Here is a 21275-nt window from a genome sequence, read left to right on the forward strand (position 1 = left end):
CCAAAAATCTCAAGTACTGAATTTTTAATAATTTAAAGGTATTTCAATCCTAGATTCATCAAGCTAACTAAACCAAGGGCCTGACAAGTGGATTTTGAACACCTGCTTAACTATACAGCAGCAACTTAACTGTCTCTAAAAGCTACCAGGAGAGGACACAATAATAAAGCCTGTCACATTACTTGGGATCTGGTGGTCCTTCCCCCAGTGGTTTCATGGAGAGCTTGCACAATGACCTGAACACAAGGAAGGCATCCTTTTGTAGAACATGGGAAAATCTGGCAGCAGCTTGATGTCCAGATACATCTGTTTCCTTGAAAATAAGAAACACAACAAGACCCTCAGTGAGACAAAGAAACAGAGCAATTAGGAGATTCCACAGCTCCTCTGAGAATCAGCTACAGTTTAAACTAAACCTAAACAGGACTACAAGGGATCTGGATCTTTTCACACATGTTGACTGACCCTTTGTCTCTGTCTCTGACCCTTTGTCTCTGCATTCTGTATTAAAATACAACTAATATATTAAATTTTAGGACAGGTATTTTCAATATATGCTTAAATTGCAGCTGCTGTTTCCTTTTTGAATCTGAGTAGGACACATACATTAGAGTTTCTGTCCCTTTCTTCTGCCAAATCCCACTCTATTAGTTGTCACAATAAAAAACATTTCTTCTTTCGTAGATGCATATTGGCATCCAGTGCAATTATTTACCAGATTATCAGCGGAGGAAACAGACTGCCCATCATCTGGAATCCCATTTGTTTGTACATTTTCATTGCTAGAGCCAGAAAGAAGAGTATCCGCAGTCTCTAATGCAGGCAGAGCCTCGGCAGGTTCTGCTACCTGCTTTTCTTCAGCCACTAAAGGGGAAAATGGAAAGATTATTAAAATCATGCAAGAGTTTTCTATCCCACAACTTTGTGAAGCTTTACCACCGAGTGGCAGAGAAGTAGCACTGGTAAACTAGAAAGTTTCTCAGCTATCACCAAAAGAATATTGTGATACAATCAAAACCTGTGCTTGCTGCCTTAGGAGGTGTTCTTGTCAAGACACTTAATCACAAAAATTACTTCCATGCTTCTGTAATCAATATATATGCAACTATTTTAGTTTAGAAGACTTTACTACCTTTCACAGCTGAATCCACCACATCTTCCAAGATGCCTTGAACCATTTCCTTTCCTCCATCAATCGTTTCCTCTAATGAAACACAGAGAGAATTTTTAATTTAGTATTTTTGTTTAGGAAGAAGACTAAAAGGAAAAACATTACAAAGGCAGAAGCATAAACATTTATCAGTTTCCTTCCTTGAAAATAATTTGTGAGAAGTCATTCAAAAATACTCATTGATGTTCGTTATGCTGTTTGAATCAAACCACTGATATTTTCAATGCAGTCGTTTTGCCATTTTTATTTATCAACTGTTACAAACATTTCTAATTAAGATGCAGTATGTGCTGATAATATGGTCTTCATAATATGCACCATTTTTACCACAGGACTTCAATTACCTGAGAGCAGCTCTGTCACATCCCACATACCATGACAATTCTCTTTCTTTGCTTCCCTTTTGTCAACCTGTTCAAGTCAAATTCCACAATCCTCTATAGATCAAGTACACATGGTTTAACTGGAATTCTAGGGAGAACAGGAACCTTTCTGCAGCAGTTATAGTGTAGACACAAGCTGAGGATGGCAGCACACTCTGGTAGTCTACAGAGGAAAGCTAAGGGAGCCAGTCATCCCACCACTGCTCCTCGAAGGCGCCTCAAAGAGCACTTTCCAACAAGCTGGCTGTGAGTGAAAGCAGCAGATCCCACGTTGTGCTCACCTGCCGCCAGCATGGTGGGGGCCTGCTGCAGCTGCCCGCGGCCGGGCTCCGCAGGGCCGGGCTCCGCAGGGCCGGGCTCCCCATCGCTGGGCTCCCCGTTGGCCAGCGCGGTGCCGGCGGTGCCAGCTCTGCCTCCCCAGGAGCTGTGCTGCTGCTGCCCCGGCCTTGGGGACCGCGGCCCCGCCACTGCGGGGGACTGCGGCTTCTGCGTTCGCTCTGCTTCTCGGGACTCCTGCAACTTGGGAAGCACATATGGAAAGTAAGTACAGAATACACGGAGGGAAATCCTGCCTATGATGACTGATGTTCCCTTGTGAACTCAAGTCTTAGCATGAAACAGTGAAACTACAATCACTTGGCCAGTAAGATTAAAAACATACACTTCAAGTTTATTTGAAAAGCATCATTTGTTTATCTAATGCCATTTGGCAGAAGCTATGGTGCGAAATCTTGTTATCAGCAGAGCACGTCACCTTTTATTTTCAACTCAGTCAGTGTGCCTCACTGCACAATTTGACAGGTTTTCTAACATGATGAATCAACAGATATGCAACTACAATGACAGATTCATTAAAAACAATAATAGTAAAAAAGTTTTCAGTCATTTTCAAGCCTAAACATTTGAGATGAGAAAAAGTAATAGCTACTTACAGCTTGGTTTTCCATCCGTGTAAAAATTACATTTAGCATCTGTGTAAGGGTAGCTTTGGCAGTTGTCTGGTTAATAAGATTTTTACTGGCTAGATAGATGTTGTAGCAGGTTCTAACAGTTTGAAGAATTGTTCCTTCATGAATTTCTATATATGGAGATGTTACTGCAGTGAGAAGAGCCTAGAAAAGTCCATAACACAGTAAAAATGAAACCTAGGCAAGTAGACAGCAATGCTCCTCATACATGTCTTCCAAAATACTCACTGGGTTTGCTACTAAACACAGGTATCTTTTTTTTCAGGCTTTACAAGCAACAACACTTCAAATCAAAGAAAGTTCAAAAGGACTTCCACATCTCTGCTCTCTCCTGAGCTGCTCTTAAAGGGTCTTATCAAAACTAAATTTCCACCAAGTGAGATACTCCACCTCCAAAAACATTTACTAAATTCCATAGCTTCATTTCCACACAAGCGCCAATAGGCCTACACTAATGTCAAGTTGGATTACTAGAAGGTTCATGAACTTCCAACCTCAGCTACAGCAGCCCAAGATGATTTCAGAACCAGAATACACACTACTGACGGATATTACTACGCCTTGTTTAGAAAATACACTGACAAAATGGCCAGGGGAGCAGACAGGCTTGAACAGCATTCCATGGCACTGCATCCCAGTTCCAGGGCCTGCTATCAGGGCTGAAAGCAATCCCCTGGCCTGATGGAAGTACGCATAGCGAGCCTCTATGAGGAACACCAATTTGTCTGAGAGATGGTTTATCTCAGAAAGGACAAACATTTTTAAAATATTCCTTTACATTCTGCTTTCCCAACAGGAAGTACATTTTCCTCACCCATTCTGCCCTGGTGGAAGCCTCCCTGAAAGCAGCAACACATAGGACAATGTAAGAAATGGAGCAAATGAGCCCTCAGTAATATTTTGTCTTTTTTTTTTTTCAGTTACAAAATGAAAGAGAGAAAGCAAATGAATGTTGCACCAAAATGAATTGAATAAAATACCTTAATTATCTGCAGTTGTACTCCTTCATCTGTTTGAGGACCCTGAAAGCAATTGCAAATGGTTTCCACTATTCGGTCAATCAGCCGTTTTCCGGGCGCTCCGCTGTCCGGAGCATTGCCAGTGATGTGCCCATATGCAATGAGTTTCTAGATAGAAAGAATGCAGCTTAGATGACCATATATTGTTAAGAAAAACACAGTTTAGCAGCATAAAAAGGTGTGTTTAGATAGCATACCTCACTTAACCAGTTTTAATGTACAAATTTAACACTATCTACAGTCTGGTCAGCAAATACTTTGACTGCTCATACATGTGGACAAAAGAGATTTTAGTATGACAGAAAAGCTTTTTCAACTTGAGCCATTTCTTCATAACATATCCAGAGAAAAAAAATTTAAACACCAGAGTGTGACTTCCTCTGTCTCGTCAGCACCACAAGAAACTCCTTGGTAACACTCCTCATAGAGCAAGACAGATGAAGCACCTTTACTGCCTGTTGTAAGGATGCCCCAGCCCCAGCAAAGGGGCTGCAGCAGGGCAGCCACACTCCTCGCTGTGCCCAGTGCCCGGCCGAGTGTGACCCCAGGCAGGGCCTGCCTGCTGTGAGCCTGGGGTGGGGACCTGTGCAGTGTGACCCTGGGGCAGGGACCTGCCTGCTGTGACCCTGGGGGACACGGCCTGCCTGCTGTGACCCCGGGGTGGGGACCTGTGTAGTGTGACCCTGGGGCAGGGACCTGCCTGCTGTCACCGGGGGCAGGGCCGCTCCTTGCTGCGGGAGCTGCATGCCAGATCTGGTCACTGCAGCTTTCTCCATCTCACTCTGACCAAGCTCATCCATAACACTTACCTGTAAACAATCCAGGGAAGTACTGACAATGCGTGGAGACTTTGACTGGCAGGCCAGCTCAAATGGAAGGAAATATTTATCTGCTTCAATGAAATTTGCTTTTGGTGGAGCAGCAGTGCCTTCTCTAGGTCAGATACAAAGAATTATTAATTTTTCTAAGCACGTATATCACAGTAAACCACACTTTCTCCTTTTTTTGAATTTAAAGCTAAATAATGCACAGCAGCATACAAATGTACTGCAGCTTTCTTCCATATACTTTCTTAAACAAAGATCAATTTTCTTTAAAAATCACACAAAACCCATTTTACATTTATTTATATTCTATCTGATCTTTTTCATATCTTCTTCAGCTTAACTCTTCCCTCGCTATACTCCAACACTGTCCCACTACCTGAAATATTGGAAAACTCCTACACAACTGATATATCTACCCATGTTAATCAAAATGGATTAAACAGTGCCCATAAGCAGAACACTAAGCAAACAGAAACACATCTGGAGACCCAGTTGCTCTTTTTCAATTATAGCACAGTGCTGGAAAACTTTTTTAAAACTTTTATTGCAGCAATATTTCAATTGGTCTTCTTGATCTAGGTAATAAAGAGTACATGCTATCAAACAGAGGGTATGTACTGATCCCCATAACTTCCTATCAGGCTATTGAGTCCAGTAAAAGGAAACAAAAAAACGGCACCTTTTAGAAATTTCACAATTTTTTCCTGGTGAAATTCATAGGCAGTTACGGCTTGAGTACCCACAGCCACAAACATTGTGTAAGTGAAACACACAGGCCAGGCCACGTGTTCTTGGCAGAAAGGTGGGTCTGGGTATTCACAAACTCACTGCTATAATGTATATACACTCTTACACTTCCCCAGAATTATTCCATTTGTTCTTGTCACACCCTTCTGTTTAGAGTAATTAATAATTTACCTTTGCTTTTCCAGCTCATTTTTTATTTCATCTGGAAGAGAGAAAAAAATGCAAGCCTTAGTTATCAATATCAATAACACAGTAATAAAGCTAAGATGTTTAAATCCAGTTTTGCACTTCAGTATTTGCTAGTCCATTCCTGTAACACCTCGGCTTCAGAGATCACAGTTTCACCAGTTATTCAAAGGTGCAAGCACTGAGGCCTGGGGGCTTCAGAGTCAGTAGGAACTTTGCAGCTCTGTGACAGCCCAAAGCCAGCACAATCATCCCCTGATTCTTTAGGCCTCAACAGGAGAGGAGACAACAGAATGGAGGCTCTTGGTAAGAAATTACCAAGGTTTTCTGTGCCAAACAGAAAATGTAATTCTTGCACAGCATCACTTCTTAAACCAGTGTGTTTTTAATTCCAGGATCCAGCTGGCCTACCAATCAGGTGACTAGTCAGAAATTCAGTTCAGCATAATTTCAATTCAGGCCTTTTGATTTAATTTCCTTCCCCACCTTTAACATCATGTAATCCAAAGAACTACTGAGAACGTATGTGACCCACCAATGAATTGTGCCCCAATGTATTGTGTTTTGATGTGCCTTGCTCTTAGCACAGCGCATTCCCATAGCATGCAGGAACTGCTGCTTAAAACATGGACTCTTCTGGGTAGCTTTACACCTTCGGAACGCTTAGTCCTGCCTCCAGGTCTTGGCAGAGAAAGGCATATTTTAGCTATAGCTACAATCCCAAGTACAGCAGGATTCCAGGGTCAGCAAAAACATAATTAATGCTGTATTTCAGACACCCTGTAGAACTAAGGCATACAGAGCTTTTTCTTAATGAAGAAATTTTTCTAATGCAAAAATTTCAACTAAGTTTCATTTTCTTTCAAGGAGATCATTTCCCCCCCACACTGGTTGTTTCGCAAAGTAAAAAACATGTTGAATTGAAAGATTCATAAAGACTATAGTCTTAAGGAGACATGATCATGCCCATCTTTACTGATACTTGTCATAGATCTTGCACTGGAAAAATAATGCAAGAATAATATCCCATATTAGAGCAACAACAGTTTAACTCTCAGAAGTACTCTATAAACAGCAACAAAAAAGATCTAACCAAGGCCTGACCAAGTTCCCCACAATTTTATTATAATAAAAGCTTTTCTAAAGCCATATGAAAACATCTTCACCACAACAGTATTTTAACAGATAATACTGGCAGAAAAGAATAAATGAAAGGACAAAAGGAAGCTGCAGGCATAGTTGTGCTACCGACTGCACCAAAACAGTTTGAAAACCTCCGCATCTGAAGTACTCATTTGGTGGTCTGACCATCACAAGTGAGTGAAACAGAAACAGTTGCCTAATTGAAGGCTGCTGCCAAGAACAGCTTGCCAAGCCCTAACCAGACACAGCCAGCTTCCAGAAACCGCCCGCCACTGGTCCTGTTTTCCTCCAGTCACAGGAGTAAGGGCACAGCTCAGCTCCCTCCTGCAGCTACAGAACACAGTCCCAGTACTGGTCAACATCTGGTCACGCCAGCACAATGCTGACCCTTCGCTTGGTGCTTTAGGTACCAGAGCTTCCTGTCTCTCCCACGGCGCCTCCTTCAGTCAGAAACACCTTCAACCCCTGTGCTGCCCATCTAAGTCCAGCAGCATTCCTCCCAGGCAACAGACCTGGAACAAGAATGGCCTTGCAGCAATTTCTTCCAGAGTTTCTGCCCATAAAAGCAGGATAAAGCTGACATTGGGTAGCTGCCTTTCTCTAGCAGATGGATAGGTTTAGTTCACTTGTATTGAAAACTACACATTAAAGCAGAAGACATCTGTTGTCTGCCTGCAGCTCAATGCCTGCTCTGTAGCCTTAGAGTCAGGTTTGTGTCAGTGGCAGCAAGCAAGCCCTTGGGCAAAAAATGGCTTGTGCTGGCACAAGGACACGGGCCATGGTCCGAGCAGCAGGCAGCAGGGCCAACACAAACATGTGGAGCAGCAGCCAGAACTTCCCTCCCGCAGGACAGTAAAGCCAACCACATTGCCCAAGCCCAGCCTGCCCTGGACTCCAGGCAAAGCCCAGCAGGTATGGATCACACAGGGCTGTGCAGAGCCCTTCAGAAAAGGGCCAGGACAAGCCGCAGTCTGCTCTCTGCCCCAGCGCTCTCTGAATTCGCTGGACAAGAGGCCAAAGAAACACAACTTACTTTGGACATCTGTCATTTATACACAGAGACTTCCTAAACACAAAACCAGATTCCTAAGTGAAGGCAGGGCTGAAAAGATTTTAACCTGTTAACAAGCTAACTGAACAAATTCTGTTGTTCACAAAGCTTGAAGATCTGTATGTGGAGCTGCCCAGGCTATCAGAGAAGGCTGCAGAACTGGGGTGGCTGCACACTATGTCATTAAAAACAGCCCCGGTAGGGCAGGAGTAATAGTTTATGGGAGTGACCCAAATGCACAATTATGAACTGTGGGGATACAGACTGTCAGTATTCCACTGCAAATTTTTCAGGATAATTTCAGGACGTTTATTAAGAAACATATGTACGTGGAGCTTCATGTAAATGAAAATGCTCATTATGCAACTATTTTTATACAATAAAATGGTCTGTCGAAAACAAACTTTCTTCAAAACAGGGTTTTCTAAAGCAGAGCAGAACAGAACAGCTTCTCTGTTTAAAACCCTCAATTTCTCCCAGTCCCCCAGGACTTACTGGCATTACAACTACAGGAGACAACCGTTACACCTACTGATGAAGCAAGAGACTGAATGAAGGAATCTATTCAAACTCTGCTTACTTAACATTAACACTGTGTATTTCAAAGGAGGCCATGGAAAGAGGCAAAAAACAAAAAAAACCCATCACTGTGAAGTGTTTTGTTCCTTTTCCTCCACACTTGTGTTTCTGTCCTTTATGCACCTATGTTACTTCTGATTTCTACAAAGTCATGTGTATTTTGTAGTCCAAAACTGATCAGTATTAGACCAGTGAAAGGACTGAATTATAAGGAAAAAAAGGGTAATAAGAATTTAAATTTAGAAAAATTAAAGCAATTAGAATTTTACAAAATTAAGAAAAATTAAAACAATTAGAATTAAAGAATACCTATATTTACTACACAAGAGAGACAGCAACACTTCATAGTAATTTATCTAAATTCTCAGGAGCTACATGTACAAATTAATACAGAACTCATGTAAGAAAACAAGAGCATCATTCCCACAGTTAGAAGCTTCTTTCTCTCTCACCAAACAACAAATGTAAAGCATAGATAAGCAATAGAAACACTACTGCAGTAACACCATAGCAGAAGCCATAAAAACTGGTTCATTTCTATTAGGCAGCTGTAGAATACACCCATTTCTCCCTATTCGGAAAAAAAAAAATCATCTTAGATTCCCTCATCACAGGAGCAGATATCAGCTACACATGCTCCATGCCTGTGTTGCCTGGTTTATAAGTGGCACAATGCCACAAGGCTCCAATAAAAACACCGCTGCATAGAGAAGACTGCACAGCAAAAGGGATTTAGTAAGTAGAAGTGGATTATCTGAAGTATTACTTGGAGAAAAGTGCAGCAGACAACAGCTGACACAATGACCACTTTCATAAAGTAACTACATTTCTTTCAAACAGAATTAATTTTATTCAGTGTTAACTGGACTTTTTATTATTATTCACAGCATTGAAGCTTCTTTCATTCCTGACAGTTTCTGCAGGTTACAAAGTTTGGCCTCAATTCTTCAGACTGCCAGTAACATTCTTCTGACATTTCCTCACATATTTACTATTGCACAGAACTTGAAAATTAAGTTGACACTTTTGGAACTGTCATAGTCTTAGTTAATACAAAGTATATGCATAATTAAAATTAAGTATATGGAAATAAGACTGATTTTTTCACTTGAGAAAAGAAAAAAAAAAGGCTCAATCAAAATAGAATAAAGTTTGAGAGGGAAAATCACATGTAAATAAAAGAAACCCCATTCCTGTTAGCAACCTAAAATAATCAAGTAATATTCACCAAATGTAACAAAGATCCTCCCATACAGTCATTCAGGCCCCTAACAGTTGGTCAACATAAGGTTATCTCTTCATGCTGCTCTCTGCTGGTCCAGGAAAGCCCACGGACTCCTTTTCAAAGCAGGATTATTCTGTCCACCACGAGAAGCATTAGCTCCCCTCCCACAGGCTGCACCTTAGAACTCGCAGGCACAGCCATAACCCAAGTGGCAGGTGCCAACACTCCTGCTGCACAACACTCCTCCCAAAATCACCGCCTGCAACGCCTCAGCAAGCACCGGCCTTCACCAGGCATCTTACAGGGAAGTTCCCTTTCTCAGCCTCTAGATATATTTATATAGCAGCAAAACAGGTTCTCAGCCCAGTAAATGGGTTCAGTGCATGTGGGGGCAGCTGGGGAAGAGATCAGGAAAAGGAACTCATTAGGAAAAGCAGTCTCTAACTGCTGGGGCATATGTGTTTACACTACAGGTAGCTCCTACAGATCTCTGGCAGTAAAGACTGCTGGAAGATAAAAATGACAGCATTTCTTTAAGCTCACTCTGCCTGAGACAGAACTTGCACCTGCCCAGCCTCCTTACATACCCAACCTGTCTTTTCTTGTCTTGGATACACTAAATGCTCCCAATTCAAAGGAAATTATTGATGGGAAGCAACCAATGCTGAAAGAGAAATGTCACTTTTGCAAATTAAGGAAGGGGCACAGAGAACTCCATCTGCAGAGCTCTACTATTCTCCTCAGTTTATCTTTTCCCTCTCTGTGACACACCGTATGTTGTCAGAACTTTTATCACAGAGACCTTTACATAAGCTTGTACTTGCAGATTTCAGGACCAGCCCACCAACTTCACAAAAACCGCTGCCAGCTCTGAAAACATCACAGGTATTACGTGTACTTGGCCACAATGCTAACAGTCCTTAGCCAGTCCGAACACGACCTGGAGATCAGAGGTCAGATTTAACATCCCGAGAAACTCTGGGACTCCGTAAGTCGACGGCCTTAAAAACTCTTGTTTCCTAGTCCAAAAGCTGCAATTAATTTTCTCAAAACCGAAGTGGCAAGGCCAAGACCCTCCTGTTTCACATCGAGACCAGAACTTATTAAAACAGGTATCTGGGGGTCTTTCCCTCGTATTTGAACGTCCGTATTTGAACGGAGGGAGAACTCTCCCTCCGCTCCAAGGTCCCGAGAGGATCTCCCGCATCCTGCCGGGACGCGAGCTGGAGGGCACATGTGCCGGAGGGCTGGGCCCCTTCCACCGCCGCGTCCCGCGTGCCCTGTGCGGGCCGGGCCAGGCCGGGCCGACTCACCCAGCGCCACCTGGCAGGCTCTCCGCAGCTGCCCGTGCGGGGGCCGCTTCGCCTCCTTCTCCGCCAGGATCTTCTCCAGGGCCCGCGACACGAACATGCTCTTAGTGCGGGCGTCCTGCTCGTGAGCCGGTGGCTGCATGACGAGGCGGGAGCAAGAGCCGGGCGGGCGCTCGGGCCCGCGGCACCACCCGGAAGGGACGCGCCTCCCTCAGCGGCCGCGCCGCCGCCACGGCGCCGCCATATTGGCACCGTCACGTGACTCGACACGGACCTGGCCCCGCCCGCACGGCTGCGCGTGATGTGGGCGGAGCGAGGGGCAGAGTCGGGGGGTGGAGCGAAGGGGGTGGAGCGAAGGGGTGGAGCGAAGGGGGTGGAGCGAGAGGCTGAGCCAAGGGCGGGGCGAGGGGCGGGGATAAGGGCGGGGCGATGGGCGGAGACGAGGGCGGGTCGGAGGGTGGGGCTGATGCGGAGGGCGGAGCCTGAGGCGGAGGGCGGAGCCTGAGGCGGAGGGCGGAGCCTGAGGCGGAGGGCGGAGCCTGAGGCGGAGGGCGGGGTCCGTCGTGCTGGAGAAAAGCTGTAAATTACTGCCCGGGAGGCCGCCTTGGTGGAATGTTGGGTTTTATAACGCTTCTAACCTAAGTATCTCGCCATTCGCATTATCCCTGTTAACTCTCCCACAGTCCTGTAACGAGGCATGGAGAGAAAGCACGTCTGAAAGAGCCACAGTCATATATTAATGAGGACTCACTAAAAATTAAATTTTCAGTCACAGAAATTAACCCTCTGTTAATAACCTTATACCTAATTGAATCTTCTCCCTTTACCCTTTGCCTAGGTAAAGCACGTCGCAGCTGAAATCCAGTTGAGGGCTCCAAAGCCAGCAGGACGTGTGTCCGTGTTTACTCCGCTGACACCCTCCTCGCTCTATTAACCACCACTGCGCACAGACGTCACTTCATGGAAGTGCCACAAAGGTCTCCTTCAAATCCACATAGGCACAGCTAATGGAGAATACAGGAGCACATTCAGTTCTCTAGACTGCAGTTTTGCTTCCTTTTTCTCAAGCAGCAGGACTCTAACTCTTAAAATGTCATCAATGGACCTTTAGTGTTGATTTGTTAAGAACTGCAATTTTTGTCCCCAAAACCACTAACAAGTGTTCTGAACATCTGTGCAAAGCATCAGTTTAGTATTCTTTCCCAGGGAAAATTGACCAGTGCTTGCATTTTTAGACACATATTTTCTAAATATGCTCCCAGTAAGAAATGTGACTGCAAACCCAACCTCCAATGTACACGTCTGGATGCTCCTTTCACTTACACTGCTGCTCATTAAGGGTAATTCTACTGTTATCACTGAAATTACAGGGATGCAGAAGTGACATAACTAAAAGACAAATAAGGGCCTGAATCTTTTTTGAGAGTTGCTGACTTAGTTATTGACACAAAAGGAGGCTGTAATTACTGTCAGCAGCATTGCAGAACTAATTAAGCAGCAGAGCTCTTCACATATTGTCAGCCAAATTATCAGTTCTGATTTTAGGGTTTATATCATGGGACAGGATTAGTTCTCAGGAGAGAAGCAAATGGATACAGGCTAGTTTTCAGAAAATAGATTGAACAGATGGTTTAACAGAGATTTTTTAAAAAATTTCTCTCATGCAAAACCCCATTTTTGAAATCATGGAGTAGTATCTGAATTCATAGGTGTAGGGCTACACTGAGGTTATGGCTTGGATTTCAAAGAGCCCAGAGTCAGTAGCAGGCCTCAGTTTCAGTGAGCTCTCCAACTGCCAGGTGAAGAGCACAGAGCTGGTGGATGACACACTCCCCTAGCTGAGGTTTGGTTATGGCCAAGGGCTCCTTTCACCTGAACACCAAATGCACCTGGGCTCCCCAGCACATGGCATAATGCCTCAGCGTCTCCCAGCCCACATAAAGTCTCAACCACCAGAGACGGACAGTTCTAAATTAGGCCCGCTCAGTGCTCTCCTTACACTGACATCGCTGAGTAATAACTAAATGCGCTGAAAGAGTAATGGGGTTGATATCATTCTCACAACTATTTTCAAATATTCTTTTCCTCAAAGTATGTTAGGATCACAGTAGCTGATTTCTGAGGGAAGGATGTGAGTCATTTGGCTAATTCCAAGGCAACGCAGCCTGGTGCAATGCTGCTACTGAGCACAGCGCTGTGCTGCAGAGCGTAGCTGCACGGTGAGTGTCGCTGGCTGCAGGCAAACAAAGAAAGAAAGCCTTTCCAGTGGGAGAGAAGGCAGACCAAGGGAGAAGATATACATGTGTCTGCATGCATCTGCTTGCCAGTGGATTCAGTGCCAATTACAAGAATTACTATTAAACTGCTGTAAATAGCTCATTGTGGCGAATGCGTCTGTAGTGCGAGACATAAATCATGAGCAAACAATGCCTAACAGGTGGACGGAGTTCACAGTTTGTACAAGCTACTTCCTTGGCAAGAAGCTCTCTGGATATCTGCCCAGAGGCCAGGTGCTCTGTACTGACTGACAGGACTAACCTCACAGCACTTTCCCACTGGCATGTTGCTGCATAGCTTGTTTTAGGAAGGAAACCACAGTCTAAAAATAGATGCCGAATGGACAGGAAAATTCTTGGAAAACCAGCACTGGTCTGTATAGTAGCTTAGTTCCCAGTCAAGCATCAGCATAGAACTTCTTTTCCCTTCTTCTGCCTATTTTTAATAAATTCATTTGGGACTGATTCTATTTATTCTGCCTGGCTTCCAGCCACTTTTCCTGCTGTCCAGTAATGTACTTATTAGTGGATTTCCCAGGGGGGTCCTCATTTGATTCACTGTCTCAACTCTATAATTTTTTCCAGTTCAACACTGCATGCCCTAAAATCAATAAATACACATAGTAAAGCATTCTCCCACTGCTAGCAATATAATTAGGTAACTACTAAGTCAGTAATTATAAAGTGTTTATGTGATATTAGCAAGCCATTTCACCATGATCTGTATAGACAATGCTCTCCCTTTCATTCCCACTATTTTCTTCAAATCCCAGTCTTAGACCACCTGTATCTTCTGACCCTCTTACTGCCAGCAGCCTCACACAGAACTTGCGCTCCAGCCCAGAAAAGCTCTGTAATGTGAAAAAAGGACAGACAATATATCGAAACAGTGCTGTGCAATGTCATGAGATTGAAAGAAAAATCACTTGGCAGGAGAGGCACTGGAGCTGTTTATCCACGGAGCTGGGCCAGGGTGGGCAGGAGCTGCTGCTGCCAGCCCTGCATTCCTGCCATCCCTGCACTGCAGCCAGCCCTGCACCTCTGCCAGCATTGCACCTCAGCCATCCCTGCACCTCAGCCAGCCCTGCACTGCAGCCATCCCTGCACCTCAGCCAGCATTGCACTGCAGCCAGCACTGCACCTCAGCTAGCCCTGCACCTCAGCCACCCCTGCACTGCTGCCAGCTCTGCACTGCAGCCAGCCCTGCACCTCAGCCAGCCCTGCACCTCAGCCATCCCTGCACCTCAGCCAGCCCTGCACTGCAGCCATCCCTGCACCTCAGCCAGCACTGCACCTCAGCCAGCACTGCACCTCAGCCAGCATTGCACCTTAGCCAGCCCTGCACTGCAGCCACCCCTGCACCTCAGCCAGCCCTGCACCTCAGCCAGCACTGCACCTCAGCCAGCATTGCACCTCAGCCAGCCCTGCACTGCAGCCACCCCTGCACCTCAGCCAGCCCTGCACTGCAGCCAGCCCTGCATTCCTGCCAGCTCTGCACTGCAGCCAGCCCTGCACCTCAGCCAGCCCTGCACCTCAGCCATCCCTGCACCTCAGCCATCCCTGCACTGCAGCCATCCCTGCACCTCAGCCAGCACTGCACCTCAGCCAGCCCTGCACTGCAGCCATCCCTGCACCTCAGCCATCCCTGCACCTCAGCCAGCCCTGCACTGCAGCCAGCCCTGCACTGCAGCCATCCCTGCACCTCAGCCATCCCTGCACTGCAGCCAGCCCTGCACTGCAGCCATCCCTGCACCTCAGCCATCCCTGCACCTCAGCCACCCCTGCACCTCTGCCAGCCCTGCACTGCTGCCAGCCCTGCATTGCTGCCAGCCCTACACTGCTGCCACTGCCTGCATTGCTGCCAGCCACCTCCCAGCTCTCAAACCTGGCTGCAGCACTTCTGCTCGCTGCTGGGATTTGCCAATATTTTACCCTTAAGTAAGTTACAAAGGATAATAGCAGTATTTTGAATAGGTGAGGTTTATGCAATTTTAAGTAAATACAAATTAAATTCTTCTTTCCTTATAAAGCCATCAGGACAGATCAGATTTGCCGTTCTCTCTCTCACAAGAGAACTTGAACTTTCTTATAAAAAATCCTGAAATACATACTTTGGCTATACTCCAAATCTGCATTTTCATTTTTCTCACATTTCAAAAGATCGGCAGCCTGTCCGCAGAAAGTAGACAATTACCCCACAGAATAATTTTGTTAAATTAAATAAATTTTGTTTTGACCTTTCAATCAAAACCAAGTTAGAAATTTTTTTTCCCTTGTCCTGTCAGAAGGAGCCAATGCTGAGATCAGCTGTGGTACCAGACTCACGTGAAGGTATCGCAATAAATCACGTATGCTGGACGGAAGCAGACACAGACCCTTCGATGCTGAACTGCAGCCTCTATTCCTTGTTATGATAACAAATAATATGTAACCATAAGAGGATGTGTTAGGAATATAACTATTCAGACAAGCAGAGATGCAATAGAATCTGAATATCAGACGTTAAATCAAAGTGTTGACGTATTCAAATATTATTGCCCTGATGGCCCATGTTATTGAACAACCATTGCTCTCACTGATAGCAGCATGTGTTTCTGATGAGCAGCAGTCCTAAACACAGTCAGTTTAAGAGCTTAATATATTCAGGCTTGAAAATTTCTAACTATTTTCCTTTTACAGTGTTTAGAACTGTATCTAAACCACAAAAGTCTGCAAATACCTAAATACAGAGAAACATTAGAAACAACATGTTTTGAAAACAACAAAAAGTGCATTTATTTTTAAAGGATAGCAGCCAAAGTGAAGGAGCAGTTGGGAAAAATATTTTTGTCAACTCCTGCGTTTGCCTGCAGAGTGAGAAGTGTAATTGTTTGGAAAGATGCAAATGCAATTGAGTAGCTCCCACACCCTGAGGTGCTGGAGAGGTGGAAGACCCAGGGCTGGATAATCACTCACTTGAAAATTTCCTGTCTGAGAGGTGATAATGAGACTTTATTTGCCACACAAGCAAGTGCTAGTTAGAGTTGTGTGTATCCAAATGGCACACAACTGGCTGTTCCACGTTGTATTTGTGCACAGAACAGCCTGCTTTGCACAGCACTCTGCTTTTCACCAAGGGAAGTGTATAATGAGGTAGATTTTGTTGACACAAACCTTGTACTCAGTAAAAACAAAGGAAACAGAATGCTGAGCTAGTGAAGATCCTGGTTTTCAATTTTAGTGGGTTTCGATCAGGATAACTTCAATCAGAAGATATGAGTAACACTATGAGGAATTAAAATAAGTGACCTTCTCTCTGACCTTTAATCTGATCTTTATTTCTCATAACTTCTTGTAAGAAACTCAGAGTATCATCAAGAAATGTCCCTAGCTTTATCATACAGTACAGTCCTTAGTCGTGTATGTGCAGAACTCTTCATGTCTTTCCCAAAGGCAGGTCCTTGGCTCCTTGATTCAGATTTAAGAAGGCTTGTTTCCTTTCCTCTCAGCAGGAAAGGCTTCTTCTCTCTGCTCATTACTGAACTCATTTATTCTTGAGTTGCAGTTGGGTATTCTTCAGAGGAATCTTCATTGAGACAAAAGGAGCTTTGTTTTGGTTTGGCTTATTGTATCTTCTTGCTATTGGACTAGAATTAAAATGCGTAACTCAACAGGTCCAGTGAGCTATTCAGTCACTCTTATTTTATTTAAGCTTCACTTTCTTTGTCCTTGCAATATTTCCCAAATGCTTTATGAGACTAAATGTTACTGGATCAGAAGAAATATATTGAATAAACTGAAACGTTGTGTGTAGAAATTGGGTCTGTGGAACTGATCCTTTCTCTCTCCTTACAGAGTGGTTAAGATTATAAAGTGCAAAAATACTTTTCTATGCTGTTGTCAATGGAAACTTTTCCACAATCTTGAAAATCTCTATCTCATCTTTATATCTTTTGGCCTTCTTTCCAAAACCACTATTTTGTTGCTCTAGTTTCCCTTTGTCTCTGTACTTCATCACTTGAGTCCCAGCCACCATTTTATGGAAAGCTACAAAAGTAAAGGTGCAAAAACTGAGTTGCAATATATTGAACTGACACAGAGGAAAGAACCTGTTAACTGTCCTGGTCTGGTGTTCTAAGGCAGCATGTCCAATTTGAAACAGAAATGGTTCTGTAATTTCTTCAGCCAGTAGAACAGAAAAACAATTTCCATATCATCATCCCAATGAAATGTGGAGACTCAGACTGGCTTACCCACCCCTTTGCAGCCTTTAGCAAGAGAGCATTGTCAGTGACTGCAGCTGGCGTGTTTGTGTGAGCACTCACACAAGCGTGCTTTGCTGCCCTGGTGCATACCAGACAGAAATCCAGCCAAAGCCCACACTTCACACACAAACCGCTGCCTTCTACTCCTCTAGAGGAGCACAGGACACATGGGACCCTGTGGGGCTTTGATGCTGGAGTGATGACAATACAGGCCTAGTGTAAGCCATGTCCAGAGCATCAGCCACGATGATGCTTTGTCTTTGTCTGCCTTCTAAAGAGCTGTTCTCTCTCCTCGTGCTTGAGAGAAAGCAAGCATAAAAGACATTTTGCCGTATTCCCCAGGGACTGACAGAGCTCAGGGCTGCTGTCAGACGCCTCCAAAACTCCCAGAAAAGTCTGAATTGTGGCAGTCCATTTGAGCACTTGGGATTATTGATGTAATAAAACATCATGGAGGTCAGCAATGGATGCAAAGCTGTAAAAGTGTCTGTGCAATGCAGTTCAAAGCATCCTGAGAACAGGAAAGAACCTTCTGCTTAACCCTGTACACTTTATACTCACCTCACACCAGGGTGTCCCTATGAGCAATAAAAGCCAAACATTGTGCAGGCTAGAGACAGATACCTATGACTTTGGTAAGTAACTTTTGTTTAAACAAAGCATTCTCTATCAAATTATCTTTCCTTTTTCTCCTGAAAAGCGATCTCAGCATAGCATTGAGCCTACAGTTCCATCTTCCGTAGCAAAGCATATGAGCATCCTCCTAACTGTGTTGCTAATGTCTTTCTGTTAAGACTTGTACAGCATTTACGGTGTAATTCAAATGAAAATGTTCTGTGATTAATGAGTGACACTGTTAGTTTAACGGCATTTTTATTGCTGCGCTTTTAGTGTTTCTGCACAAAGATCAACCAAGGAAAAAGAAAGAAGCCTGTTTTGAAGATATCAATAGTACAAAAAAGTCTGATTCCCCTTCCCTAGAGGGACTGCTATAGTTCTGTTAGAGCTGGTGATGATTTCCTAGAACATCTTTCTCCCCTACACTGTGAGCTCACAGGCCATGGAAGTTCCACAAGCTCTAATGAGTGGTTATAATTCCAAGGACTGCATCCAGTGTTGATGCTGGTAGTTATGCAAGGCTGTAGTTTCACAAATGGCTTTAAACTGATCTTTAGATGAGTTACTGCCAAAGGAGGCAATCCCATCCTTCTCCCATCCCTGCCCTTACCACACGACTGAACACCTCCTCTCATGCCTGCAGTAACTCTTGACAAGCACACTGAGCTTGTCAGGGAGCAAATCTGATTCAAAAAAGGACCTTTTGTTTGCTCGCCTTCCAGTTAATTTGAGCTGGATCAGCTGATCAGTTCCTGATCCTGTTCACCACAGTGTCACAAAGGAAGTGGTGAAAACATGCAACAATGTCGAAAGGAAAAAAGGGTAGCTCACACTTCAGTTAAGTTCAACAATAAAAACACAGTCCAAGCTACACCAATGACTAAATGTTTCCAGGTTATATGAATTCAGCCTTATAGATACAAAATGTGTGCACTACAATAAAAATGGAGAGAGTTTTATACTGGATACAAGATGCACAGGGAGCCTATAAATGGCAAAATTATGTATTATGACCAAGCTCTCTGTTTTGTGCTGTTGTGATATGAAACTGGCTCCACCCATCCTTAGCAAAGATCTTCAGTACATCAAATGCAGACGTCCATCACTCTTAGTATTTAGTGGAGAAGAATTCACATATCATCTCAGAAATGCATGTTAGTTTACTCATATACTCCAGTATTAAAAAAAACCTGACCAAAATTGCAGGTGCAGACAGTAAATCCCAGACACCTCTGCACAGCTGCATTTGGAACACCAAGTGTCAAAGATGCAGGAGATGCAGCAGCACGTTCTGTGATGTTTGCTCGTCTTCCTCACGCAGCACACGCAGTGGGCCCCAGCCCAGTCAGTCCCTCAGGCATGGTCTGATCTTAGGCTGAGAACAATTCACCAATACCCCTTCAGCTGGCAACAGGATGCTGAGCTAGTGCCAATCCCTTGCCCCAAAATCATGCTCTATACCGTCAGCACCACTGAGGTGCATCAGGCAAAGCAAAGACTAGAACTGGAGAAAAGAAGAGTGGATAGATGCCATGTATTCCAGGTCTATATATGTGCCATAAAACATTTTCCTGTGAAAACACCACGAGTTTTGAACTGGCCACAGAATTCCAGCCTCCACCTCCTCATTACAATTTCTATACCTCGGCTGTGCTGACACAGAGGTAGGTGGCTTTTCCTGTTCAATGTACTGGCAGAGGAAATAATGCAAATGCAGTCAGGAAGAAGCAATTTATAACAAAACAAAAACAAGCACTGTTGTTCATGTTATTTTTACTTCATGTACTTACAGAGAACAAAATACAGAGAGTGAACCTTTGCTTGATTGTATCAATGCAGGGCAAATACTTATTTGCATACAATCTGCAAATCTTCCAGCTGCCTTTTTTAGTACTCTCCCAAAAGAAAAAAAATTTGTAAGAATTTGTTAATTTGTTAGAAAAAAGTGAAAGAAGTTGCAAACTTGTAAATGGTCTCATATGGGGAAAAATCACTTGGAACAACCCCAGTTTAATTGACTATTTAATAAAAATCTGACAAACTTCCATTTTACAATAGAAAAAAAAAGAATTTGAAAAATTTTTAAAAATCATCCTATGTCAAGCATATTGAAGTTTGATATATCTTCTTTTCTTTAGATAAATATACCTGAGCCTGTTGTCAAGGCTGTGCTTCTCCATTGTTGGCTTTAGAGGGTAAAGATCAGATCATATAGCATTATGTCAGGAGTAACAGAAACACTTTCTGCACCTGACTTAAAAACAAAACTACTTAAAGCTACTCTGAATTGAGAAGGACCATTTGATTAATTAAACCAAAAATTTTCTCTCAGTTCAAGAGCTCAGTGAGAACCCTTAATTACATAATCAAAAATTATGTCAGGAAAGAACATAATGAAAACCTAATTATGCACTTTTTAGTATGTGATTAGTTTTAAGTAGGTGGGTATGATTGAGGAAGAGCAAAAGAGAGGAAATATGATTAAAGAAGTGAATCAGACAGTGGAAAGAAAAGAAGTATCAGAGGAGTGAGTAATAGCAAATACAGCCTTCACCCAGAGTGTCTTCCAAAATTGAATGTTTTGACTTGAATACAGAATGTATGAAATATCACATGCTTCCTCTTCAATTATATGTGTTTAGGATTTGACACAAATCTGAAACCTATGAAAAGGAAATAAGCTGCATTTCCAATTAATTAGTGAGTTCAGTACCAGGAATATTTTCAAAAAGTTTTGTCCATCTCCCTGGAGCTCATGGGAAGGCTGCAACTCTCCCTTCTCACGGTGTTGTCCCTCTGCCAAGTGAGACACTGATGTAACATTTTACAAAAGCTTGTGTGCAGGTACCATGATACAGTTTATAGTATCTCCCTCTTCTCGAATCCAGAATCCTTTATGGCAGGAAGTGGTGTTAACCTTCAGTTTTCTCTAGGATATTAGGGTTATCAAGTAGGTGGGGACATCAAGGAGAAGCACAACCTCAGTCACTGCTGTCTCATCCCACTCACAGGTGGCCTAACAACCCCACAGGTAAAATCTGAGTCTCTGCCTGAAAACTCGTGTGACATTGTGGGGGCCCCTTTGAGTGGGCTCTGTTTTGCACATGCCCACAGTACTCTTGGGCAGCCACTTCAGGCCATGCATTTCAGTTTCCCTGATTTCAAATGGATGTAATGCTTATGTCCTTCTACCACACACCATATGTCCAATTAAGTGCTTTCAGAGTTTAACTGAATATGTGTATTATATTTTCTTCTAATCACAGAGAATTCCATCCACCCTTCCTAGCAATTCTTTTTCTTTGTTCGTCATGTTCGCCCTAAAGCCTCTATTTGTTCCAAGTCACTCTGCTGTCAAGTTACCTGAGCATCTTTATCTTAAACCTATTTTTAGGCTGATGTTAAAAAGAGAAATGCAAATGCTCCACTGGCAGTCTAGGTTCCTGAAGAATGGGAAGCTAAGAAATTATTTTTGCAAAGCTGACTGCAAACTACCTCCATATATCTTGCTTGAAGATTAATAATTTG

At 43.6% G+C, this 21275-nt stretch overlaps 1 protein-coding gene across 4 annotated transcripts in view; it reads right to left on the bottom strand.

Moving 5' to 3' along the window:
* Positions 1-10905, bottom strand: part of ARFGEF2 (ARF guanine nucleotide exchange factor 2) — a 34505-nt gene extending 23600 nt beyond the window's left edge. For 3 of the 4 annotated variants that reach the window (XM_074553818.1, XM_074553817.1, XM_074553821.1), the window contains exons 1-9: positions 10613-10904; positions 5287-5317; positions 4351-4474; positions 3503-3649; positions 2487-2666; positions 1836-2073; positions 1133-1204; positions 716-864; positions 183-313 (exon numbers count right to left, since the gene is read on the bottom strand). In XM_074553818.1, the coding sequence (XP_074409919.1) occupies positions 183-313; positions 716-864; positions 1133-1204; positions 1836-2073; positions 2487-2666; positions 3503-3649; positions 4351-4474; positions 5287-5317; positions 10613-10751 (1211 nt within the window). In that variant the 5' untranslated portion in view covers positions 10752-10904. Of the gene's footprint in view, positions 1-182; positions 314-715; positions 865-1132; positions 1205-1835; positions 2074-2486; positions 2667-3502; positions 3650-4350; positions 4475-5286; positions 5318-10612 lie in introns of all 4 variants that reach the window. The other variant, XM_074553819.1, reaches the window with a different exon arrangement.
* Positions 10906-21275: the final 10370 nt, after the last annotated feature.

Source organism: Zonotrichia albicollis, chromosome 17 (assembly GCF_047830755.1).
Source record: "Zonotrichia albicollis isolate bZonAlb1 chromosome 17, bZonAlb1.hap1, whole genome shotgun sequence".
Taxonomy (NCBI): Eukaryota; Metazoa; Chordata; class Aves; order Passeriformes; family Passerellidae; genus Zonotrichia; species Zonotrichia albicollis.